General features: G+C 39.5%; 1 protein-coding gene across 2 annotated transcripts; it reads right to left on the bottom strand.

Annotated features, from left to right (window-relative positions):
- On the bottom strand, positions 1-27,336 carry cbarpb (CACN subunit beta associated regulatory protein b). 2 transcript variants are annotated; one of them, XM_028445022.1, is made up of 11 exons: positions 27,144-27,336; positions 25,682-25,896; positions 24,266-24,338; positions 20,608-20,747; positions 12,512-12,573; positions 11,751-11,913; positions 9,667-9,838; positions 7,205-7,342; positions 6,694-6,931; positions 5,049-5,238; positions 1-4,112 (listed from the first exon to the last, which is right to left on the bottom strand). In XM_028445022.1, the coding sequence occupies exons 3-11, from the start codon at positions 24,311-24,313 to the stop codon at positions 2,606-2,608; spliced, it is 2,658 nt and encodes an 885-aa protein (XP_028300823.1). In that variant the 5' UTR covers positions 24,314-24,338; positions 25,682-25,896; positions 27,144-27,336; the 3' UTR covers positions 1-2,605. The 2 variants fall into 2 exon arrangements, with proteins under 2 accessions (XP_028300823.1, XP_028300824.1); XM_028445023.1 differs by lacking the exons at positions 25,682-25,896; positions 27,144-27,336 and adding an exon at positions 25,503-25,642.
- Between the last annotated feature and the right edge of the window lie 424 nt (positions 27,337-27,760).

The raw sequence follows: 27,760 nt of genomic DNA, 5'->3' as shown, positions 1-27,760 counted from the left end.
AAGGAATCGTAGCGGTTTAGTAACAAGCAGGAAATACAGAAACAACTTCTACTTTCGGAGAGCTCACAAAGTCTCATCACTCACAGCATTGTAGCGTGATTCTTGTTGATTCATAAAATAGAAAAATCTACCAGTGATTGGAAATCTGCCTCAAACAAACTCGGAGCAAACGAGATATACACTGGAAGGGTTCAGTCTCATGCAGACCATCACGTGGCTATGAGCTGATGCCTTTGACAGGCTACACTTTCCACAGCTAGAAATCTGTCTAAACAGTATCACCACATCCATTTAATCTAGCTCTTTTTGACATATTGTGCTTGTATAACAGTAACCTATAGTATTTATACAATTTGGTTGCTTTACATTCAATGATAATGAACTTTTAAAATCGTTTTGCGGACTCTTCCGTCCCTTGCTGCTCCGATTGAAGGCATTTTTTGGCTTTTGATTGTAGGGACATGCAGCTGTCTTTGTTTTTGAATTTCAATTATTTGTAGAACAATCTTAATCACGAGATACCAGGTCATAATATTAAAAATATATCAGCCCTGTCATAGATATGAATGTGTGGGTAGAGAAATGAGCGAGCAACACAACAATTGAGCTCTCCAGTCTTCATTGGAGTTTAGCTCCTTTTATCCCAGGCATTATTATCCTAATAGGGACTGCAGCTTGAGCCTCACCGCCCATTGAGTGACAAGTGGAGATGTGTGTCAAGCCCAGAAGAGAAATTAAATCTAAGACTGAAAAGGAGCATCATCGTCATCACCAAAACAGAAAGAGTGGAAAGAGAGGAGACGGTTTTTGTTCGGATATTTCCATTCAGTTTTTTCAATGCATGGCAACGACTTCAAAGAACATGGAGATGCAGTAGGCAAGGGCTGTGAGAAGGGCTTCCCTTTTCCTTTTGAAATTAATATTCATCACCATCTTGTGCAGTGGTTCCCTCCCTGCACACAAGCAAGAAGGAGAGTGCTCCAGCCCCACAGAAAATGAGATTTCAGGAGGAAAAAATGAGTTACATTCAGCCTGGTGCTGCAGCTGCTGCAGAGACCACAAACACATACAGGTACCCGCATTTTGTGCTCGAACAGCGTAAACATATTGTGTTGTAGTAGGAAGGAGATGTTCAGGTTTGCAAAAACCAACCAAAAATTAAAAAAAAATAGATTCATGTACAATAGCGTTACCTAAGAGGAAGTCAACAATCAATGCTAATCTTAAACAAATTAAGCCTTGTTTTTGAGCCACACACACGAAAAATCATGCCTTTCTCATAAAAATATAATAAAATCCAAAGAAAAAAAATTATTTATTTAGCTAAAAACCTTGGTCAGTGCAGTAAGCCAGTGAAAGGGTCTGGAAATGAACATTTACAACACGTATGAGATGTGTCCCCTTTATGATTCACCGGTGTCATTTAAGAAGTGATATGGTTGCACAAAAATAAACTGCAACAGCATGAACATAAGTTCAATAAGTCAACAGGAAACATGTCATGAAAGATCACACAGTTCAGAAACTACTCAGAGGAAATGGAAAAGAGAAACCCTTATAACTTTTGGTCGCCCTAAATTGCTTGTGTCAAACTCCGGCCCTTTAGAGCATCCAATTCGGCCCACAGGATGACACAGAAAACATGAATTATAGAGTAAATTACAAATGATTCAGTTGTAGATATCTTGAATTCACCAATTTAACAAAACTCCACAGTATTTTTAGGGGCTAGCATTTTTCCTTTGTTTATACCACATGAATGGAGTCATATTTAAATGCAAATTGTGGAAAGAAAGAAAATTTTTTACCACAAATCTTGCAATTTCTCACAATTGCACATTTTTTTTTCTAAATTACACAACATTTGGTAACAAAATAAATCATTTTTGAAGTCATTTGTACTCATATTGAAAACTAGGGCACAATGATGTTAAACTTGTTCTTTGTTTTTCCGCACCTAAAATCTGTACTTAGCCCCTTGGCCTAAAACATTAGTGTACCACTCATATAGAGAGAATCTATTTTTCTACAGTTTTAAATCACTTATTTTCACTTTTAGTTTAGTTGTTTAAATGACTCGTCCATAAATCATACAGAGTCAAGGCAAATTCAGGCTTGAGTGGTCTTAATGGATTGATTGGTATATTTGGTCAAACATATTGTTTTATTGTTTATTGTCTGTTTCCTTCAAATCAGTGGGTTCTTACTTAGCTTGTAGCACCTTGTTTCACAGTGGAATAAGTAGCACAAAGACCATAAAGACTGACCCCCTCCAGAGAACGGAAAGACAATATCGTGAAGTGCGAAACGAAGTAAGAACGAAGCAAGAAATTCATCCAATAACGGTACAATTTTTGATATGTCAGCTTTGTTCATGTATTCTTCTTCTTTATCATTCATTCCTTAAAGCAACACTGGCCGTATGTGAGTTAGAGACATTACGATAGAGAGACGGGACACATTTCTGGTGGATAAAGTGTATCTAGTATCTACACGACCCGGATCACATCATTCAAGCAGTAAACACTGGTAAGTGACATAAATCAGTTGAAATTAAAGGTGTGTATCTGCAAGAAAGAGGCTGATGAGAATGACTAGAGCTTTGCTACACTGGGCTATGGTCTGGAGAAGTGTGTGCGGCTGTCACTGTCACACACTCCGCAGGTGTGTCCTTGGTCCTGCGGAGACCCGTGTACAGCCGCTCGTCCAAGGTAGCGGTGAGCTTATCGGTGAGCTCTGCTGAGATGGTTTGTGGACCATAGCCTGAGGAATCCGGCAGCTGAGAGGGCAAGAGCTCTTCCAGTGTTTCTGTAGGTCGCATGGATTGTTTAGTTTCCTCCTGAAGGTCAGGCTGATCATCAAGTACTCCAACATTTTCTATGAAGGATGGAGGAAGAGTTGAAGGAGAAGTGGAAGTGGCTGTGGGACCTCCCTGTGGTTGGTCCTTTTCCCTGTCCTTAGGGGTCCTGGGCTCTTTCTTTGGAGTGTCGGGGTTGCTGGCGGTCCCCTCGCTGGTCTCCTCGTCAGGACCGCTGACGATGCGAGGCAACATGCTCTGGTAGCTTGTTTCCAGAGGGTAATTGACACTTTGACCCCTACGCAGTGGTGTCCGCTGTCTCTCAAAAGAGGAGTGGAGATGTCTGACACCAGGGTCGCTCCACTGTTTGTGCCGCTGCCACTGCTTTCGGAGTTGGATCCTGGATCGGTGCTTCCTATGGGGCGACTCCTGCTGGTCAAACTGAGGGTCATGTCGTAGAAACTCATGGAAGAGCGCATCCGTCTTTTCGTCGATGCTGTAGTCTCGTTGGTGTAGAGTCAGTGTGTGCGGCGGTGGGGGCTGCGCAGCCCCTCGAGGTGTGAGCATCTGGCCATATGGAAACCAGCTGAGCGAACCAGCTTCCGCTTCAGTGGAAACGCCTCCACTCGCACCTAATAAGATTTCCTCATCTGGTTCCTCCTCAAAAAAACTTGACTCAAAGCTTTCCCCAATGGTGTCGGTTCGGCCTGCACTGGTGAAACGGTGCCGTTTTTCATGGGCTGTTCTGTTTTGAGGGCTAATACTGCCTAACAGTCGCACTTCTTCTGGCCCTCGATACGGCGCCTCTATGGATGCGTAGCCACTGTCCATCTGTATCAATCTACGAGTTCCACTTTCTCCATCGCTGCCTCCTCGCTCCGATGGTGTGCTTTCATTTTTCCTGCTTCGTCCTTCACTCAATCCTAACTTCTCATCCACATACACACAAAACGCTTTGTCATCTTCTCCACCCTCTGCCTCATCCCCTAAATCCTGTGAAGCATAACTGGGGAGTTCGCCTCTTTCTGAGTCAGCACGTCCACCAAGTGAACAAACACTGTCAGCATCACTGCAGACCGAGTGTCTGTCATTGTTGCTGCTCTGGTCAGATGCAGCGTACTCTTCCAGGGTTGCGCGTAGTGACCAGATGTCTCTGTAAAGTGATTGAGTGTCCTGTGATTGAATGGGTTCGTCGGGATTCGCACCATCTCTTCTCGCCACGGACAGTCCTTCATCTTGAGGATCAGGAGACAGGCCAATTACCCCCGGCCCTCCATGGCTGCAGCTGGGCTCCACCATCACCTCCACCTCTAATCTGTGGTCCACACACAGACATGGAGACAAGAGATAAAATGAAAGAAATGGGAGGAAACGATACATACATGCCCCAGACATGCAACACAAGTGTCAATGTAGTATATTCCTCTGGAGGACACATTTCTCTGAGAGATGGCTGTGAATGGCACAGAATGGTTTTTATGACTTGCGATGGCTTCTGTGGCATGCGCTTCATTAAGAGTTGAAGTTCTGAGAAACAATATATTTAGATTTGAGCTGCGTTTATTGTAAGGAATCCCAAACTCGAGGAAATGAACATTCTTTAAACTATGCAGAAATCTATGCAGAACTGCATGTGATTTCCAACAACAAATATCTGCAAATATATACGAGGTCCCTCTGGTTTCTTTTCATTATAAATAATTACACAAAAGAATCACTGCTTATTTTTGGTGCACAAACTAATAAGCCTGTAAAATGTGCAGAAAAATGCTGAACTAAACAAAATAAACCTCAGGGGCCCTTTTGACATCATCGGTCCATGTTAGCGGTGGAATGACTTCCCAAACTGGATATAAACCCTGTTTCCAAGTCTCTACTTCCCTCAGTGGAACAAAGTGCATTATGGGAATTTTGTTACAACAAAATCTTGAGGCTGCACACAGAGATCTAAAGTGCTCCTGGTATGACAACACGCTTGTGCATTTTTAACATTTTAGTAGTTGAAAACCATCAGAGAAACTCTTTAAAGTGTCATTTCAAAATGTTCTTTAATTACTCAAATATATACGATACGGTTAACACTGGCATTGTGATATACTATTATTTATTGACTGGGTTTAAACAACCACTTTGAGTGTTCAGCAAAGGTTTTACCCACTTGTGCACTTTTGATGAGGTAGCAGAGACTTGGAAAATGAGTGTAAGGCAGCAAAGCAGTGGACAGGATGAATGGCAAGGGAATTAAAGATACCTGCCGAGGGAAGGGGGAGACGTGCAAGGAGGTGAGAGGCTGCGTATTGTGGGCTGAGTGGGGCAGTAAGGGATGTCCTGGGTGCGGGCTATGTATTGAATGAGGTCGATGTGATGCGTGTCGTTGTCGTCCTGGTCCATGCTTTCACTTGCGGCTCGTTGGCGTTGAAATGGCCTCCTCTTTGGAGAGCCTGGTTCACATCAACAAGGGGGAGGAAAAAAAAAAAGGATGAGTCGTGACTGCAGGAAGTGAGAAACAAATTTAACAAAAGCTTTCATCGACTGTATATGGATTTCATGATGTGCTTCAGGTCTCTTGAGTGGCACGGGCTGTGAGTCTGAAAAGGAACAGGAGGGAGAGGGTGTGCACAGGCTTTATTTGATTTAGATTGACCAACTTTGGCATCCCTGAGCCATTTGTCCAGTGCTTCATTGTGTGTATCCTAAATTTAGCAAAATGGCAGATCACAGGTGAAGGATTCTGCTTTGTCATTTTTTAAAAAGACTTTAGGTCAATTTCTCTTTTCCTTAACATTCAGTTACATTTTATTTGAAGATTTATACATAAAACTGACATTACGTTGTCATTATCTGTCATTAGCATGAATAAGGTGTCATGATGGCTGTCATTAAGTGTCGTTGGCTAAATTATGACACTTTTTCCTGAATTATGACACCTTTAGAGCTATGTAGTCATTTTTTGGGCTAAGTGGCGGGATCTAGTGGGGTTAGGGTGTTAGGGTTAAAGTTAGAGTTAGGGGTTAGTGGTTAGGGCAGTGGTTCCCAAACAGGGGTATAGGAGCTTATTGCAGGGGGTATTCGGAGAGATTTAACAATTAATTTCAAAATAATTGGGACATTTTCCTAGTTCTTTTAACAAATTGGTTGCTTTTAACAATATAGTTTCATTTATTCAGACAACTTTTTTCAGGAAGTTTACTTTGATCTCTTGACATGTTTCGACTTTCAACTGCCAGTCTTCCTCAGCTAATGATGTTGATTTGTCCAATGCTTGGACACGGTTTGGTCCATAACTTCCATGTAATAATTGGAATTAGTTACAGTACTATTGCTCAGTGAAATTCTATATTTTCTTGTAATTTATTGAAATGATTATTTTATGCCATAGATGCCTATTTATCACATTTCTGACAATAGGAGACAATAATTAGCTACATTTTACAAAGGAGACTGTATTTACCTAATACTGAAGTAATCACATTAAAGTTGCATGTTTTTTGGGGTTTTTTTCACATTTAATTCCATTCATTGTTTAGAATTTGTAGATTAAACCTTGGGGAACCGTTGTTCAAGACACAGTTAGGGGTTTAGGAGAGCCCGCTGTTCCACAAATGAAAGAGCATACAAAATTATGAAGAGAGAGAGGGTACTACTAATGATATGAAGTGAGTACACATGATTTGACAGAAATGCAAAGGAAGTACACGGGACAAAAAAGATTGGGGAACGAAGAGTTAGGGTTAGGGGAACGAACAACACTTAATGACAGCCTTCATGACACCTTATTCATGCTAATGACAGGTGTCATGTCATAATAATGACAGCGTAATGTCAGCCTTTATGTATAAAACTCCAAGTGTTGCCAAACATCCTAACAACAACGGTGTCATAGATGGACCTCCTACCTCGAGTGTCCAGGCTTGAGGCTCTCTGGCTGCTGTCCAGCTTCCATTTCTTTATCTTCAAGTATGGACTGGCCCCCTCCAGGCTGGCATGGCGTCGCAATTTAGTCAAAAACTGCATCACTGGCCTCTGGCTCCCTGTGCCGCTCCCAGCAACAGGGGGAATGTTCCCCACCGTCACTGCCTCCCTGACACTGGCAGGGCTGGCTCTGCCTCCGGGTCCGACTCCCATCATCTCAATCTGCACACAATTACAAACACGTGCAGTGAACGCCTGGCAGGTGTGCATGAGGTGAAATGTGGTGTGTAATGGAAACACAAAACGTGTCATCAGTCTTGTGGATCCTGCCTGAGGCTGTGGTTTATTGATGTTAGGAGCAAAAAGTGACCAGTTTAAGACACGATATTGCTCTGAATTTCTGCACATTGATGATTTGTATTTCTCTTTGTTTGTTTGTGAACCCCTGTGGGATGACTGACTGAGGTGAGGATGGCTTATGGAACAGGTGCTGACCTCCTTGGTACTGGCAGACACAGCGTTGCTGTGGAAGCTGGTGTTGGCCACAGAGTTGAGAGCATCTCCAGGGAGGGCACAGCTGGGACTGACACTCAGGCTGGTCAGTGCTGTATGTGGTAAGGGACAGAGAGCCGGCTGAGGGGAAACACACACATTAAAGGCGAGTTTAACAAGAACATTTGGTATTTGAGAACAAAAGGACTAAGGTTTAAGTCAGAGATATCCACATTCATGTCAGCATTTACAATAATGGAAAATCTGAGCATTAATACAGACAAGAACAAAGGGTTTTGTGTGTTTTGATGTAACTTTGTATATTGTTTTAGCTATTTTGTGTATATTTGTTGTCATTTTGTGTATTTTTTTGAAGTTTTGTACAATTTTCAGTTTTTTATGTATTTTTGTTGTCTTTTTGTGTATTTTTCTGTAAATATGGGAGTCAATTTGTGTATTTTTCTGTCATTTTGTGTGTTTGTAGGGCCATTTTGTGCTTTGACTACGGGGCCGCACAAAATTAGATTAGATTACATGTGGCCTCTGGGCCAGCAGTTACCCATGTTTGGTCTTACTGAATTCCAAGGGACAAGGTAAAAAATGAACACTCAATCTCCACCGTTCGTCTATAACAGGGGTGTCAAACTCATTTTAGTTCAGGGGCCAAATACGAAGCAGTTTGATCTCAAGTGGGGCACAGATTTTATGCACAAAAACGAGTAATTTCAACATTATTGTGCCCTAGTTTGCACTTTTATGTATATATAAAATACTAAATATCTAAGAAACCGACCATATCCAAGCAATAAGTGAAAAATATCAGTCCCAACAGGATCTTTCCTAGATTTTGTGACCAATTTCTATTTAATTAAGGGAAATATTTTGTCATAATTTGAGGAAAATTGAAGGATTTTGTAAGAATTTTGAGTTTTTTAATCTCTTTAAAATTAAAAATGACCTCAATCATGCAATATAAGCACCGGGAAAATGGTGAGCCTCTGCAAATATAGTTGAGTTTCATTGACACAATTATTTTTGTTTCCTCAGTCATTTTTATTTTCTCTTGCAGGCCGAATTGGAGGCTCCAAAAGGCCGGATTTGGCCCACAGGCCATGAGTTTGAGACATCTGGCCTATAACAGTATAGTAAACTGCTTAATCCTGTATTGGTTAACATATTTACTGACTATATGCGACAAACGCAGACATACTGTTTATAGTGTACACCCAACCAACGACTGTATAACTACTGTACATCTGTAGGCTTACTTTGAATCCACTAATACTTAGATATCAAACAAATCAGAAAGTGCTCCAGGTTCTCTGTAAAATTGGCCAGGGCTGCTCCAAAAGCCATTTGCCAACTTGTGCTCTCCAGCTCTGTGGAACTTTACAGCACACTTTCAACATGAGCCTGAGTCTGCAGACGGTCCCTGTGCTGTGGAAGACATCCTGCCTGGTTCCTGTCCCAAAGACGCCACGTCCCAGTGGCTCAAAGGACAACAGACTGGTTGCGTTAACCTCCCACATCATGTTGACCCTGGAGAGACTCCTCCTGGTGCAGCTCCGACCATCTCTCAAACGACACTAGGACCCGCTACTGTTTGCCTACCAGCCCAAGGTTGGAGTTGAGGACGCCATCACCAACCTGCTCAACCGCGTCTACTCTCACCTGGTCAAGCCGGCGAGGCGAGCACTGTGAGAGTAATATTTTTTTTACTTTTCCAGTACCTTTAACACCATCCGTCCGGCTCTACTGGATGAGAAGCTGACAGAGATGCAGGGTGACTCCTCCATTGTGTCCTGGATTGTAGACTACGTAACTGGCAGACCACAGTATGTACGCCTGAGACACTGTGTGTTTGACAAAGTGGTCAGCAACACCGGAGCCCCTCAAGGGACTGTCCTCTCTCCTTTTCTCTTCACCACTTACACCACTTGCTACACTGACACCTGTCATCTGCAGACGTTCTCTGATGACTCTGTAGTGGTTGGATGTATTAGGGAGGGGGACGAGGTGGAGTACAGGGCTGCTGTGGACAGCTTTGTCACATGGAGTGAGCTGAACCATCTACAGCTTAATGTGACAAAGACTAAGGAGCTGATTGTGGACCTGAGGAGGACCAAGAGCCGGGGACTGGTGATTGACAATAAACTGGACTGGGGGAAGAACACTGACTCACAGGTTGTCTGCTTTTTTTAATTCCTTGTTGTTGTGCGTATCCTATCAATCATTCAATTGCTCACCCACAAATTTAGTGGACTTGACCCCTAGTGATGATGTGTTGTTTCATTACTAATTCACGGGCAGTCGCACACACTCCTACACGCTGTAAACAAGCTCCAATGAGCAATACATACATAGATGATGATGATGAGTGATATTTCTTTCATCCAAACCTCAATGACAGGTGCTTATGTTGCCTAAAACTAGCTGAGTGTCTGATACTGGGCTGGAGATGTCACCTGAAAGATGGAAAGTGCAGATTTTGCCACGGGTCGTGTTGTCACGGCGATGGTGTTCTCAGCAGAGTCGCACTCGTGGATGGTGATGATTTTGAGTGCCGGGGGAGCTATGTTGAGGTTAGTGAGCCGAGCGTTCTTTAGGTGGTGAAAATCTCCCTCTGTCAGAGTGTATCTGAGGTAGGAAATGTAATTGTATGAGTCACAGGCAGATGAGACATCTGTTCTATCACACATTGGACAGGTCTGTAATCAGGAGGCTTATCTTTGCACAGGCAGCAGAAAGAGCCAAATCTGACTTTAAACCTATTTACAGCCACACTGAAATCTGGATTTTTCTCATAAGCGGAGTTTGAGAATATTGCCAGGGGGGGGCAAAAAAAAATTAAATATATAAACCTTCTCGAGGTTTACACCAACCACAATGTGTGTAACATATACAATTTTGCAAAAATGATTAGTAACATAATTGATAATGTTGACTACAAAAATTTGCATCAATGCGTTGTTCAATGTTGTAAAATCACGATAAAATCAGGCCGGCGGCTGTGTTCTGCTTCATTTTTGCTGCAGTACCATACATGAACTGCTGGGCTTCACCATTTACATGGTGAAGACGAAATGCACAACAGAAGAACCAACCTAAAGTCTTAAAAGTTTGGGACTGTCAGTGCCCAATCCATTCACGGGCCTTACGGCAGTTTATGTACTATTTAAAAGGTTGAAACCCTGCCATTTAAAAAGAATTAGAAATCTGTGTTTTGAGTGAATTCCGATTTATTTTAGTTTTGATTTGATTTTCTGTTTGGTTTATTATTGTCAATGTTGCGTATTGTTTTGATCCGTTTTTGTATATATATATCGTCGTATATTGTCTTTTTTTTAAATTGACAATTAAAAACGCCACAAAAACAGTCACATATTTACATGTGTACAATTAAAATATCTAACAAACGTTGTATTGTCGGTTTACATTCAAATATCACGTCCCAGGAGCTCCGTCGTAAATCTTGCGAGTAAAGGAATTGATGTAGTCTACACGCATTCGTTTAAAGCAGTGGTTCCCAAACTTTACACAGTCCCGTACTCCTTCAGACATTTAACCTGAAGCCACGTACCCCCTTCTCCTGCGCACTTAAAAACATAGTAATGTAATGTCATATACAATGTAGCCATACAGTGAAATTTACCTATCCTGTTGAGGAATAATATATAATATTAATAACTAGAATATTTGCTATTCCTGAAGAAAATACAAGTAAAGATGCAGATGCTGGCCCGTGTCGCACTGCATAAGCTTATCATTGGCATTAGCTAGCATTAGCATTATCTAGCATGAGCCTAGCAATAACAATAACCTAGCAATAGGATTAACCTAGCATCATTAACAATAGCGTAGCAATAGCCTTAACCTAACATTATCTTTAGCCTAGGAATAGCATTAGCATTAACCTAGCATTAGCTTAGCAATAGCAATAACCTAGCATTACCATTTACCTAGCATAACCTTTAACCTAGAATTTGCCTGGCAATAGCATTAGCCCAGAATTAGCATTAACTTAGCATTAACATTAACTGCTCTATTTATATTCTAGTTCCCAATGTTGTCAGTGTTTTTAAATTTTATTCACGTACCCCCTGTGGCAATTTGCGTACCCCACTTTGGGAACCGAGGGTTTAAAGGATCTGAAAACTACACACACCTGAGGAAGATATATATTTTCTAAAGTCACTTTTTATAATGTTTTATGGTACTTAAAATATTTGTATATTATGTACATTATATCAAGAATTGTATTTTTCTGAATACATTTGGGAAAACTTTAGACCGCCCCCTCGTGAACTCTGCGTATAATTTTGGTTAAGATTATATTATATATTTGAAACATTTCAAACAACAAGAAGAACCATCATAATCACACTGACAGCACAATAGAAGAGAAAGAAAAGGGGTTTTATTCATAACCACAGAAGGCAATCCCTTTAACCAACCCCTAAAAGCAAAATACTGTGAAGTATACAGGCCTAAATGAGAGCCCAGTGTTAAATAAGGAGTGTAAAGGTTTGCTCTGACATTATTTCCTGACCTGCGGCCTTTCTCTTGGGTCTTCTTTCCATGATCGAAGAGCGCAGCCTCGTTAAAGGAGACGCGGCGTCCCGTCGGGCCCGTGGTGAGGAACCGCTCCGTCTCCTGGTCATGGGAGCTGGCCATGGACAGGCAGTCGGACTCGTCCACCCTGATGGTGATTTCTGCCCACATATGAAACGGGGAAAGAAAAAACCACAGCGACGACCTAATGAGGCAGGTTTCTCATTAAAACATAAGAGAGCTCTTTAAATCCAAAGACAGATGGCGTTCGTTTCAGCCAGTCAGTCTGTTTACTATTCTGAGCTGTGAAGTCTTTTCAGCTTTAATTGGCCTTTTACCTCATGAACCAACCAGTGTGAAACCTTCAAATCGTCTGGCAGAAAATGATGACTTATTTTTTTTTTTAAGGACTGGGTTGGTTTTAATTGGTTTGAATTATGTCACATAAAGCCTCTTCTATCTCTGTTAATCATGTCATAAATAAACATCACAAAATACATGTAAATATACTATAAATGTGCCATACTAATATAATACTAAATAAATCAAACCAACTGATAATAAGCACACAAAAAATCCTTTATTGTTCATTACTGTAAATCCATCCATTCTTTACTTTAGTTAATTAATGTGGGATTACAGACCTCACACATTTAATGACTTTAGCGCCATTGTTCCTTCTCCGTTATTCTCTTTACTCCCATCTTCATCCATTTCTCCTCCCCTCCCCCGCTACATATTAAAGCGCTTTCCTCTTACCATGGGTGGGCTGAGACTCCTCCATATAGGTGGCATTGCTTTTCTCTGGGTCATCGCTTGCCCTAGGGGAAACATTCAGATCAATGCAGTGACACGATTGCTTCTGTCTGTCTTTAATCTGCCACACAGGCTTCCACAAGACAACAGGGTTTTTATGTAATAACAGTTCATAAACAAACAAAGACATGTTTCAGATGATGACTGATGAACCACAGGTTTCAGGTACTGCATGTTGAAAGTTTTGCCTTAAATGACAATACGTCTTGATGATCAATGGCTAAATCAGTTTACCATTGACCATATAAAGCAGGGGTTCTCAACCTTGGAGTGGGGTCAAGATTCACAGGGATGGGTTCGCCAAATGCTTTTAAGAAACTACAAATATTTTTTTATACAATTTTTAGCCAATTCCTGTTTATTTTTACCCTTTTTCTGCAACAACACCAAACTTACCATATTTTAACCCATTTTCATAATTTTTTCTTGCCATATTTTTGCCCCTTTTAATGATTTTTTGCTACATAACTCCCAATTCTCCATCAAATGTTGTGCATATTTCTTTCACTTTAAGATATTTTCAGCACTTATAAACACTTTCCACCACTTTACCCACTTAATGTTGCATATGTCGACCCATTATTGTCACTTTTAACCTCTTTTCGCTATATTTCATGCTTATTTTTTGCCATTCTAACCACATTCACGACTCGTCATGCCCATTATTTGCCAGTTTAAACTTGTTGTTCCTACTTTTTTCTGCCACTTTTAAGCCAAAATTGACACTTTTTACCACTTTTTCTGTCTGTTTTTGGCCACTGTCTGTGTTCAACCAACTTCAAGTACAGTGGTGGTCCCCGATCTCTGATAACTTTATTTTGGTTGCGAACTACTGATATAAGGCATATGTGAAACTCGAGGGCCGTGGGCCGAATTCGCCCCCCCCCCCAGAGCATCCAGTCTGGCCCACAGGAAGATTTTGTTCAGTGTAAAAATTACAGCAAAAACATGACACTTTTGTAAATCAAGATTGTAGAAAGTTGTAGATATCTCCCTCTCTCCAGATTTCCAAATGCATTACATCTCTACCAAAATTATGATGGGGCTTGCAGTACTAAGTTATTTACACTAATATTGCATCACAATTTTTTTTTTCTAAAACCCAGAAGATTCTTACAAAATATCGAACAAAACCCAGGCAAATTAACTCATTGAGTGCCATTCACGTCTATAGACGAGAATTGGTTTAGTAACGTGGAGTGCCATTCACGTCTATAGATGTGAGATAAAATGATGAAAAAAAAACTGGCCAAGCGGTGACACTCGGCATGTGCCAGATGAGGAGGAATTTGCATGTGTACAGACTGACGGGGGAGAGACTTGGAGGAATGCCAAAATACAGTAAGAAATCATTCAACTCTGACCTTGATAGCAAAATAATAATAATTTTGCCATCAAAAGCCCGGTCTCAGTGTTGCTTTTGTAGTTTTATAGAAGGAAACCAATGTTAACTCACTCAGTGCCATTGACGAGATATCTCGTCATTTGCATTTTTTCACAGGAATTACTAGAAAACACCCTGGCGGAGGTCCCTCATCAATATCTAAGCTGTGGGGTGTTGTAATGTCCAACTGTGTCCTGAAGATGGCAGCAGTACACCTTTAGATGAGAGATTAGCCACTGATGCTACCCAGCAAAGCAGGAAGAAGCAGGAAAAGAAGGAAGATTATGGCGCTACAGAGTGATATTGTGACGTATCCAGCAGCTCACAGCTCCACATACTAACACAGAACATGTGTGGACCTGAGTGGATTATTGATAATGTTGTGATCGTGAGATAAAACCAGCAACCAACCGGGCCAAACGGGTCATCCCTGCGTGTCGGGAGGAGGGGGGGTGTGGAGGTGGGTACAAAATACCCCCAGCCTGTGAGCCAGATAGCAAAATAATAGGTGACATGTAGGAGGTAGCAGCGCACCTTTGGATGAGACATCATCCATGCTCATCACAGCTCAGAGGGAGAGAGGAAAGGCGTTTACGAGACAGAAAATGGCGCTACGTACAGAGTTGACGATCCCAGCAGCGCACAGCAGCGCACACTCCGACCAGAGCAAGTGTGGAATTCATGGATAATGTGGCGATTGTGAGATAAAACCATCAAAAACGGCACAAGCAGTGACACTGTATGTCCGGGAGGAAGAGGAAGTTGCGTGTGTGCAGACTGACGAGAGAGAAAGATGGAGGAACGCCAAAATACAGTAAGAAATACATTCAACTCTGACCCAGATAGTAAAATAAGAGTAATTTTGGCATCAATGTTCAGATGTTAGAGCAAAAAAAAAACTTTAAAGTCACTGACAGGGGTTTTTTTTACAAAAAGGCTTTTTTCTCAGCTTTTTGCTCTGAAACTGAAGATTTGTGTAAAGTGTGGATAGAAATTTTGAAAATGGCTGGCACTGAATGAGTTAAAGAACAAATTTGACCAATTGGTTAACATTCATGATATTGTGACTTGCAACATTTATTACACGGGAAATTGCAAAGTGGGGCACCACAATTTTAAATTTTTGCTTTTTCCTTCACAAAAACATGTATTTTTATGTGAGTTTGACACCTCAGATATAGAGCACCAGTGGAGTTGCTTTATATGTTCCAAATGTTTTTCAATGCTGGGTCACTGACACCACAATGGTACTCAAGCTTATGGACGTTTCTACATGTTTCTAGGTCTAGACATCTAGAGCCCAACATATTGTGATGAATTGCATGTACAGAACTCCAGGATCATTTATTAAACTTTCTTTAATCAGAATCTAAAAATCTTAATGAGAGTCTGTGATAAGAAATTGTTTTCACTTTGATTTGTTAAAATGAACAACAAATTACTTCTGTAATACAATGTTAAGTTTTGGTCATTGGCCTCATTAATAATACGCCTGCTAGAATTACAAGAGACATTACAACACTTATTGATTACATTTTTACTGATGTACATGACCAACTAAAGAATGCACTGTTTATTGATTCACAAATGATGACATTTTGTAGTAAACTATGAATTAATGCAAATGATGTTGAGGCTTAACTTAAAGCCTCTTCCTCACAGTTTACAAACGCTTTTCTCAGAACATGAATGTAAATATGATCTAAGAAATGTTTCATTTTTTTGTTATTCTCGGCTGACTTATTTATATTTCTTATCATTTGCTGTTGTTTATTTTTTGGTCAGTATATTACTTGTGAGTTCTGTTTTTGTGTGTCTTCCTATTTGAAAAAATGTAAATAAATCATACATAAAAAAAAGAAATGTTTGAAGGTTTGCTATGACTAAAGCCAAAAAGGAAATTAAATCTTTTTTTTTTTTGTATTTTAAAAACTAAATTGCAAATCAGTTTTTTGATTAATTTACATCAAAATTGTGTTCTCAATATTAAATAAAGAACTGTATGACAGGCAAATAAGCCTTTGCTTCAGTGTGTGTTTTTTTTTTTTTTTTAAATGTGTATATGTATGTATTTATGTATGTGACTATGTAAATGATGTGACTAAGTGTATAGATATACACTTTTATTTGCAAGCCAACTGAATAAACTGAACATTAGCTCTTATGATCGCTAGCATCTACTAAACTTTGGGGAAAAAAAGCACTTTTTTTTTTTTTTTTTTCCAGTTGAAGTGCATTCTTTTAAAGGGTAATAATGTTGTATCTCTAATTCACAGACATATCACGGCCAGAAAACATTGATAAACAGCTCATAAATACTTTATAAATGGTTTGCATGAAAAGCATAAATCCCTAAGACTGGTAGTTTATTTTATTTCCCAAAGTTGGTCAAAAAACACCTTCAAGGCATTTTTATTACATCCAATCTCTACTAATATAATGTATTCACACGGGAAAACAATAAAAACAAATGAACAGAGCAATATCCTACGGTAAAGTAATTCATTTCATGCAAAGTCTAACTCTATATCAATTGTCTATAATTCAATTTATCGAAAGCTGCAACTTTTCAAGGCTATTAGATGTTCAGAAGCGCCAACACAGTAAATCCACTGAATGAATGTAGTTCTACAGGAAGCTTCTCTACACAAGCAGGTCAGGTGTATAGTGTAATCATTAAAGTGATGATTTTCCAGTTAAAACTGCTTCAATGTTGTTCTTGGGACAGACTCCTGGGTGTTTTTAAAGCACAGCGGAACGATTAAACTAAGTATAAATGTAATGCAAATGTAATTTTACAAAAGATACATCTTTGAAAAGCACAGAAATGAAGAACGAGAAAGTAAATCTCACTGCTGTTGACGGCGCCTGTTCATTTTGTTGTGTTTTTTCTTAACAGCTCGATTGGAGTATTTAGTTTATTTCATTGGATTTTTGGTGAATAATGGGTGTAGGACTTGACAGGCCTAAACTTCTTCCTATTCTTTGTTGATCGAATCAAGTGTGTATTATATTGAAATGGACTTTTTTTTTTTTTTTAGAGAGAGAGAGATATTTCTGTTGAGATTTGTTTATTTATTTTTGTTTTCATCTATTTTTTCATTTGTGCAAAATAAATAACTACATAAATCAATGGGCCAAAAGCAGTCATGAGTGGCCAAAAAACGGGAAAAAAGAGGAACCAGGTGGTATGTAATGGCAAAGGGTAGCTTAAATGGGCAAAATATGGCAAACAATAGTGAAAAAGGGCAAAATGTGGAACAAAAAGAGACCAAATGTAGGGAAAAAAGGAAACTGCACTGTAAACCTGAACGTTCAAAGTAACTAAATAGATTAAGTACTTTATCACTTTATACTAGTGATAGAAAAAGGTCTACTGACTCAATTATGTCAAGTTGGTGTAACATGTGTTCCTTTTGGGGAAACTTTAACTAATACTTTTTGAGTAAACGGAACTATATTTGTTTATAAGTAAGTATAACTATTACATGCAAAGAATGATAAAGTCCTGTTGTTTCAAATAGTAACCATTATTGTTTTTTAGTTTTGGTAACTTATTTGGTTTTTACAGTGTAATGGTATTTATTGGACAAAAGTTAGCTTATTGGGATGAATGTGCCCAAAAAAAATGAAAGAAATTACAAAAATTGGATAAAAGTGCCAAAATGAACTTGCAAAAATGGATAAAAATAGGAAATATATATATATATATTGTCAAATGGTAGCTAAAGTCTGCAAAAAGTTTTGAAAAGGGACTAAAATGGGACACAGAAAGTTGCAAAATGGCCAAAGGAAATAGTTAAAAAAAAGGGGTTAAAGTTTCCCCCTTTTAAGGTTTTCTATGGGAATAATAATTCAAATGAAGACATAAAGAGCCACATGTTGAGAATCACTGACTTAATAACGGCTTCTACATGGTGTCCGCTGATAATGTAGTGGGCTGGTCTGGACACAAAATGCCAGGGCTGAATTTTGGTCCCAGTCCACCAACTGGGAAAGGCTTCAGCAGACCCAGTATGTTTGAGGCCATGGATCTATTCTTATAAGAACAATAATTTTCAATATCTTTTGAGTTTTATTCATTTCTCCCTATCTGATTTCATACATGGTGTGTGTGTGTGTGTGTGTGTGTGTGTGTGTGTGTGTGTGTGTGTGTGTGTGTGTGTGTGTGTGTGTGTGTGTGTGTGTGTGTGTGTGTGTGTCTCCATTACATTCACACAGATCTGTGCTGACTTGTCTTTCATTTCCTCTGCTATTCCCACTTGCTCAGTCTGTGTATGAATGTGTAACTGACTGTGCGCGCGTGTGTGTCTGTGCGTGAGTATATGTGTGTGTGTGTGTGTGTGAAAGCACATGATTAATCACCGCCCATGGCTGCTATGAAATCTCATTACACTCATCATTTGTACCAGCATGCCCGCTTCTCCCCTCACTTTCTCCCCGGCCTTTCCACGGCTCGCTCTCTGCCTACACCGTGTTTATCTGCATCTCGCTGCCGTGCTCTCGGGTATTCAAGCGTACACGCTGCTGCTGTGTGCTGTGGACAGGGACAAAGAGTCTCAAGGGTCAGCCGTCCTAGTGATGAATAAACATGACGACTCACAAATAAACGAGCATGAATATTGAATGTGTTTTCCCTCCTTTTTTTTTTTTTATAAAAGCCCCGTGAGGTTCCTGTGGCATTAAAATGGCAACGCTGTTAATGAATGAACACGCTGCACGGTCCTGTGTCAACAAGCTCTCATGTCCAAATAAGGTAATGGGTTTCTACCAGCAGCCTGACAACCTTCAGTTGTGAGGACAGGTTAGTACACACGTCAAACTCAAGGCCCGGGGGCCAAATCCGGTCCTTTAGAGGAGTGGTTCTCATTCTTTTCAGCCCACAGCCCTGAAGAGACCGGGGACCCCCACTGTACCTGAATGTGGTTCAACACAGACATGAACATTGAAGTACAGTCATGTAGAGACAGGACCATCTATAAGGGGGATAAAGGGGAGAGATTTTTGGCGCCCATTCATAAAGTCAGCAAAATGATGGTCCATTGTTCTATGAATCTGTGATAACCACATGTGTTTATTTATCTGAATAATATCCACTGTTATCCCGGATGTTTATTATTATTTGGGTCATAGAATATAGTCATATTAAAAAGTGGTGAAAAAGGTTTATTAGTGCCATGAATGTCTTGAAAGTGAAAAAAAAAAGTACAGAAAAAGATTGAGAAATTGGAGTAATGTAGCAAAAATGCATTAAAGGGAGCAAAATATGGAAAGAAAAAGTGATAAAAAATAGGTTAAAATATGGCAAGTTTGGTGTAGTTGCAGAAAAAGGGTAAAAATGTGTAAAAATTGGCTCAATTTGTTCTGAAAATAGTTTCTTCAAGGCATCTGGCGAGAACCCCTGCTTTAGAGCAGGGGTTCTTAACTGGTCTCACCCTGCGACCCAATTTTGCCTCCGTCATTGAATCGTGACCCACTTTTTTTTTTTAGAATTCAACCAACCAAATTTAATCTTATTAATCCATATAGTCTTTTTTTTTTAAACATAAATCTATATATTTGCCTGTGCAACAAGCATTTCACAACATGCCTGTCAAAAGACAAGTTTCTTTCAAAATAAAAGACAAGTCCAACTCAACATGAGAGACATTAAGTATTTATTTATTTTTGACCAGCTGTCCGCGACACACACAATACAGGTCCGTGACCCACTTTTGGGTCCCGAACCACCAGTTGAGAATTGCTGCTTTCGAGCATCAAATTCGGCCCGCTCAACAAATTCAAAATGATGGAAAAAAACTTGAAACACTTTGTAAATGACCAACTTATTCAGTTGTAGATTTCTCAGCCCCACTAAATACAAAAATCTAAATTAAATTAAAATCTACAATATTTGCAGAACTAATTTTTCCAGTTCTTACTGTATATCCCAGCACGGCAGTCATTTTTAATTTCAAATTGTTTCCAAAATTGGGCAAATATTCCACAAAATGCTCCCAAAGTCAGAGAACTTTAAGTGAAGATCCTGCAGGGACTGACATACTCACATACTGTACGTGTATCATTTATATATCATTTATACGTGGAAGCGCAAACCAATAACGTTAAATTTGCTCTTTTTCCCACAAAAAATATGTGGCCCCCTTTGCTCCAACTGGTCCATATTTGGCCCCTGAACTGAAATTAGTTTGACAGCTCTGGTTTAGTATGTTACTGGCTAAATAAATACTCCACTGAACATTTAAAACCAAAAATCTTTAAGATCCAAAATCTGTTATCTACAAACATTTATAGATTCCAGTTTTAGTCCCCTTAGAAAACAGGGGACGGGACTTAGATAAGCAAACTGCTTCTCTCGTCTCCTTTTTCGGCATGTACAAAAAAAAAAAAAAAAAAAAAAAAGTTAATGTAACCATGTCGGAAATAAACTGAATAAATAAATGAAAATAGAAAAATGTCGTTAAGATTTTAGTCGACTAAAATATTCAGAATAAAATATTGTGCTTTTTTTTTTCAAGATTTGATTACCATTGATCAACTTGATATAGGATGATATTACATGATCACATATCAGTCGTCCTTGTTGGCCTCTTCTACCTTTTTAGGTTTCTTTAAAAAGGAATGTTCAGTAAAACATAAAACATTTGTATCCTACCTCTCACAGCACTGTCCTCTTCGAAAGCAGCGATGGAAAATGATGAGGAAGATCGAGATGAAGATCAGCGTTCCTACCAGAAAGATGGCGAGGAGGAGAACATAGCTGCCTCTCTCACCCTCAGCCTCATAAGGGACGTCCTAAGAAGAAAGATCAGACCAATAACCTCAAAACACAGATTCAATTTAAAAAATCTGACATTCTAAAAGCCATTACATTAAGTTCTGTAAGCCATGTTCTTAAGTGGATGAAGGCCAAACAAAGTTAGATGTTTGCGTTAACCTTGGAGAAGGTGGGAGGCTAAGTAACACCACTAAACCTGTATGTACAACCTAGCCTCCCACAGATCGGGTGCGTCCTATCCTAATAGTCCCTCCTATCTCCTTCCCTACCCCGTGGAAGACGTCATGGGGTTACGGAAAGGTGTTAGGAGACTTCCTAAAGGAGTTAGGGAAAGATGACCACGCTGTTTTGATAATCCCTCTGGGTGACATAATAATTTCCTAAAATGGACTACTAAAAGCACATTTATAACACTTTCCTCTGTGCCTCTAAATGCTGATATAATCTCAAATATCACAAGGTTTGAATGTAAATCAAAGGAAAAGAGGCCACTAGGCTACGAGGAACAAAAGTGAAACTAAAAGAACGTCACATTGAGAATGGTTGCTTACACTCACCTTCCACACACAAATCAACATTAATCCAAAATAAGTATGATTTTATGAAATTGTTACATTTATGCAAGATATAGGCCTTCATAACGTTGTAGACATACAAATGTACAACCACACAAAGTATTCCTAGGTGAATGAAATATGTTGAATAAAACATAATGTGGGTTGAAATGTCTTTGATCCCTTTTTCTTGAATAACAGAGTGCTTTTTAGTTTTTGTGCGTTTCCGTGAGTGCGCGGATGAACGTGTCCCTTTAAATGTTGTGACTGCAAGGAATTGTGGGTCAGCATTACCTCGTCTCTTTTGGGAAAGGGTGCATCAGTGTTTCCTAGGCTACAGGAGGTTATAAAGGAAGCATTGCGCCTCCTTCCCTTAGCTTTTAGAGAATTGGAACGCTCCTTATCATGGCCTCAACTTAAAGGGGCAGTATTATGAAAAGCTCACCTTATGATGGTTTTGCTAGTGATAAACATTCCTTTAGCCTCATTCAAAGGGTCACAGTTGAAAAAGTTCTGTTTCCCCCCTCCCTTGTTATTCCACATTTTGTAAAAAGTCAGCTTTAAACGGGCAAGTTGGATTTTTCTCGCCATGTGACGTCACATCGCGGAAACTCCTCCTCCTTGAACACCTTGAATGAATTATTTCTGTCATCAGTAGTGGTGAGGATGACAAGAAAGCGACGTAGCAGCTCCAGCAAGTGTTTGAAACAGCTGAAGCAGCTGATTGACTCAGCTGCTGCTGTTGTGATAAACACACACCGTAGAGCAGCATTTGTCTGACTCACAATCACAATAGCCACTTAAATAGCCATGTGTTTTATTGTAAAGTACAATTTTTTTGGCTGAAAACAATAAGAGTGTGTGGATAGCAAAAGACATTAGACAACTGCTATGGTAATAAAGATGTTGCATTAAGTCAGCGTCTACAGACACGCCCACTCATGCACATGCATGAAGGCCTCAAAACAGCCTGTTTTAAGGAGCGTTACAAAAGTGACTTTTCAGAAGGCTAAAACCCTGAAAAACAGGTGAGTTTGGGAAAATAAACCTCAGATACTATGTTGTTGTGGTTCTTGGAACAAATGGAGACGAGTGACAAACAGGGGGTTAAGGAAAAGTGGATAGGAAAAGAGATAGGAGAGACTATTCGGATGCACCCATGGTTTTAGGAGGTCTGCATTGCCTGGGGGCGGAGCTACACACCTGTGGCCATTGACACTGGAAGTGAAACATTTGAAGTAATAATAGACGATCAGGTGTGTCAATGCTACTAGCATCAAACATGCTCATTCATGGAAACAATCCACTATCCTCATTCATCACAATAGATGCTTTACCCTTACTCAGGCACCATGCTTCTTACTGGATTGATTTAGCGGTTTGTCGGGCTGCAAAAGGTTCCTCTATAAATACGGCCACAGAATTAATCAATGAATGGTCGGACTATTAAGCTGTCAACAATACAATCCACCTTGGCCCTGGGAAAGCAGAAAGACTGCAGTGCAGTGAATTAGACACACACAGCTTCCTGTTAGTGCTTTAGATGATTATCATCAGAGACGTTTATTAGATAGAAAGAGCTTTTTCTTCTCATTTATGAACATTTTGGCACAACCAAACAAATCATTTCAATTACCTTTTTGAGCCTTGAGAGGATACTAAAACTTGACTATCATTCGTTATCTCAGCCAAGAAGGCAATATTTTCACCAACAATTATTTGTTGGCAGGCAGTGGCTATCCGTACGGTTGCCGTATCAATAAACCAACATTATATATGTACGCAGCACCCTTCATTGGCTAGTTTAGGTCACGTGATAGGTCAGTCATTGGTCAGTTTAGGTCTAAGGACAAAGACTAAACCTAACTGTAAAGCTAACCCTAACCTTAAAAATTGTTGCGATGTAAGGTTATAACCCTAACCCGAAGACGCTACGTACTTGTACTTCGGTAACCACACCAAAAGCACCGGGGGCTGTCCGTACAGGAACCGTACAAATAGACACTTTCTTATTTATTTGTTTGTCTGAGAACAAAAGTACTGAACAGATTTTGACAAAATTTTGACCAAAGATTAACTTTACGCCATGGAAAAATACTGATCTTTCATCATTGGCATTTGGCTCACGAATGTTGGGTTGGTTGCTCAACAACCTCGCAAAATTTCAACTGGATATCACATTATCATTGCAATTAATCAAAAAAAAATGAGGGTGCCCATACAAAAGCAAAAAGTCAATACACAGTTATCTAAAGAACCTTGTGAAAAATACTTATAGATGCTTTAGGAAGCCTACAACCGCATACATTTCTTATATATAGGATTTTTAAAATGTATGTTGTAAATAAAACAGTTATTTAGTCTTTTTTTTCTGTGAGAAAACAAAGAATCACAAATATTTTGTTTTCAAGCAGTAGCAAAAACCTGCTAAAAAGCAAATATTGCAATTAAATGTGAATTAATTTTTCAAAAAAATCTCCCATTTCCATTTCAACTGGTTCAAATTCTTTACACTTGGTGATAAAACAAGGACTAACACTCTGTGGTGAAGTGAGTGGGAGTTCGAGAGGACAGAGTGTCAGAGCTGCAGAGGGAGTCAAGGTTAGGTAAAAATAACGTACCTTCAATTTCTTTCAATACCATTGTAAGAGTGTTTTTTTTTTTTTTTCTGAGGGGGAGCAAGCGTTAATGAGTGCAAGACTCCCACGTCATATACTGTCATTTCTCAGCGAAAGGAAATTAAAGCGGAGATTAGATCAGAAATGTAATTATTTCAGGTTCAGGTCAGGATGTTCTCCATTAGCCAGTCAATCGAGCAGAACATGATACAAGGGAAAGTGGGATCTGGTTTGTTTTTTGTTTTTTTTGCTGTGTCCTAGATACAAAATATTACATAAACACACACACACACACACAAACACACACACATACAAACACACTCACACTTTCACAATATGCCAGTAGTAGGAAACAAGACTTACGGTAGAGTTTTCTGGTAGGATGTTCCAGATGGTAGACTCATTGCTCATGGTCCAGGCCAACTAAGGAGTCCCCCTGAGAGACAGCAGCACACACACACACACACACACACACACACACACACACACACACACACACACACACACACACACACACACACTGAAATAAACTATTTTATATTCTACATTTACAACAACTTGCGCAATTTCTCATGAAAGTGAAAGTTATCTTTAAAATCAAACTGTCTGATTTTATTTGTTAACCTAATGCAAGCAAACATTAATCCACCAGGCAGAGGTGAAAGTAATGGATTACAAGTACTCATGTTACTTTAATTGAGTTGCTTTTATGGGTACTTTTCTGAGTATATTTCTAAATCACTAATATAACTTGAATTGAACTATGTTTCAAAAGAAGTAATTTGTTAGATTTCTACACCCAACCATTACTGGGTAAACTATTATTGTTGTTTTTTAAATGATCAACGAACATTGTGAAACTACAAAAAAATGAAATGAATGGAGGTTCTTTTCTCAGTTTTAGAGTTCATACATTTAGCTATACTTACAGCCTGAGACTTTTTTTTATTTAAATTAAATTTATTGGTGTTATGTTATGTAAAAAAAAAAAAAGAATTGTACTTTTTGACAAACCTTTTATTTTATATAGATGCCTTTGTGGAAAATAACTTAAATTCCAATTGTGCAAGAATTTGGTTTATACATGAGAAGTTTACTGCATGCAATGGAAAAATAAACATGGGGGAGTGAAAGTAACTAGTAACTTTTGAGTATTATTTAATGGAACTAGGACTTACTTGTACTTGTATTTAAGTACAATTTCAACCAAGTACCAGTACTTCTACTTGAGTAGCATATATCTGTACTCTGTACAACTCTGTCAGTCAGTGAATGAAGAGGGAAAGGTTTTTTTCTAACATACAAGGATTCTGTGTATTCTTGATATACCTCATAGACACACACACACACACACACACACACAAACAAACAAACAAAAAACAGCTTCTACCAACCCTTGCAGCTTAGACCCACTAATACTGACTGAGACCCTTAGTGCTGCTGCTTTACGTTTGCGCTCACATATCATAACCATTAATACTGCTACTGCTGCATCAAACGCCCACACGTACGCATACACTCACGCACACACACGAACACACTCTACTCCCCCACCGAGTGAGAAGCAACAAGCCAGCAGCATTCAGCATCCCTTGCTCACCTGCCAGTCACTGCAGCACCACTCAGCTTCAGCACCACAACCTGTGAGATCTCTCCCCTACATCCCTGCATCCATCCTGCATCCATCAACAACTACTATGGGCTGTGACCAGAATGGCTCTCCTGTGCATTTACTGTATGCCGCTTTACTGCCAATTCCCAGTGTTCTTTCTTTCTTACCCTGACGGAGGGCAGCAGTGCGCATGCAGCAGCTGTGGATATAGCGTGTGGCTCCTCCAGAAGTCTCCTCCTCAGCTTCCTCGCTGCATCCTCAGCCTCTTCAGCCCACCCAGCTGACTGAGCCTGAGCATGTGTCCCCCCCCCACCTACCACCAACTCAGGACTGGAACACTGCTGGCCTCGGAGCAACGGGATGACAGCACTGCTGCATGTGGCTGACAAACAACAACAAACATGAATATGTATAGTTAATATTCACTTTAATCTATCACAGCCCTATATGATGGCAGAAAAAAACACATTTCGCATAGGGCTGGGCAATATATCGAGATTTATCTAGATTTAAATTTTGGTGATGCAGAAAATTACAATTATACAACATTTATATATATATTATTATTATTATTATTATTATTATTATTATTAGGGATGTCCCGATACAACTTTTTCATTTCCGATATGATACCGTATCAGCCAATACGATATTGTAGTGTGGAATGTTAGAAAAGGCTTGATCAAGTGACTCAAACAGAGACCAATAGTGAGCAACAGTAGGTATGAAAAAAAAAAACTGACCCATTTATTATTAACTAATTGGTTACATACATTTTAACCTTCAACATAATATCTACAGTATTCTACAATTGAATGAAATAAAGAAAAAAGAAAAATAATCCGATATCCAATATTTGTTTTCAGGCCGATATCGGACCGATATCAGTATCGGATGGGGACACCCCTATTATTTATATCTTGTTTTGTATTGAAATGCAGCATGAAAAGCACAGTTAGATGTTTTATGTTGTGTGTCTTAACCCAGACCTTCATCTAAACAAGCCACTCCACAGAACACACTCACACGTGCTGTCCCTTATCGGAGAAAAAACCAAAAGTGGCACATATTGATCAGCTGTTTGTTTATAAATGTGCCTGTGTGGCATTTTTTTTTTATCAGCAAATTTAACCCTAAATGGTCTTTCTGGTGTGATTTAATTCGTATATTGCCATTATGACAAAATCAAATATTGAAATATGACTTTTGGTCCATATTGCCCAGCCCTAATTACACACTATGCTTGTGCTCCATTGCATGTAAACAATCATCACATTACTGCTGTGTGACAGTGAGCATGCTAACACTTGGCTGAGCACATGCACACCACGCATCAAACCATCAGTGTTGCTGTAGCTATAATTAGTTTATCATCATGAGCAGACAGTAAGACATGAATGTGTGTATTTGTAGATGTTTTAGTATCAACCAATATGTTTAGCATTAAACAGTGTATTTATTGGTAGCTGGGAGGATTGATCAAATGTGAAAGCTGTGACAAAAGCATCTCTGCGGGTCTGAATAAGATAATATTTGGTTGGTATTCAAATAAATACATTAGAAATATAGTGTAATAATGCAAAAAAAAAAAAAAAGGAAAAAAAAAGTGAATCATGATCAGATACGAACCCGTCAAAATGCGTGAATAAAGAGAGCCAGATTCCGATCTTTCAGAGCCGATTCTGGGTTTCGTCGGTCGGTCCGAAGCCACAGATACAGTCAGCACGAGCACCAGCACGAGGAGCACACGCACGCACCTCCTCCACCAAAGCAAAGCCGGAGGAAAGGAAAACACGATCAGACCAGACACAAAACACTTTAATGTGGGCTTTAAAGCCTAAAAGTATTTATGAATGAAACCCCACTGCTCAGGACACGCCCACCAACTCGTCAGGAGCTCAACACGTGACGTAAGGAGTGTAAAAGTGACTGATTGGTGGTTTTTTTTTTCTTCTTCTTCTAAAAATGTCCTGACGAGATCACCACGATCCATCCATCATTCTAAAACGTGCATTTGAAAGTCTCTTATTCTGAGATGTATAATCTTATTATTGAGATGATTGTATAGAATCACTACTTTTCCAACTTGGTCTGATTCCAAGAACAAAGCTCCTCTGTTTGTTCTTTTCTATATGGTACGTGATGCAGGAATTCAGCGCCATCTCCTGGATAAAAGGGCAAAGCAGGACCTAAACAATGACATTTATAATAAACAAATGTAGAAAAGACCACCAAGCTTTGAATTA

This window comes from Gouania willdenowi, chromosome 4, assembly GCF_900634775.1.
Source record: "Gouania willdenowi chromosome 4, fGouWil2.1, whole genome shotgun sequence".
NCBI lineage: Eukaryota > Metazoa > Chordata > Actinopteri > Blenniiformes > Gobiesocidae > Gouania > Gouania willdenowi.
The sequence above is the reverse complement of the archived record's forward strand: the minus strand, read 5'-3'. Positions and strand labels throughout refer to the sequence as shown.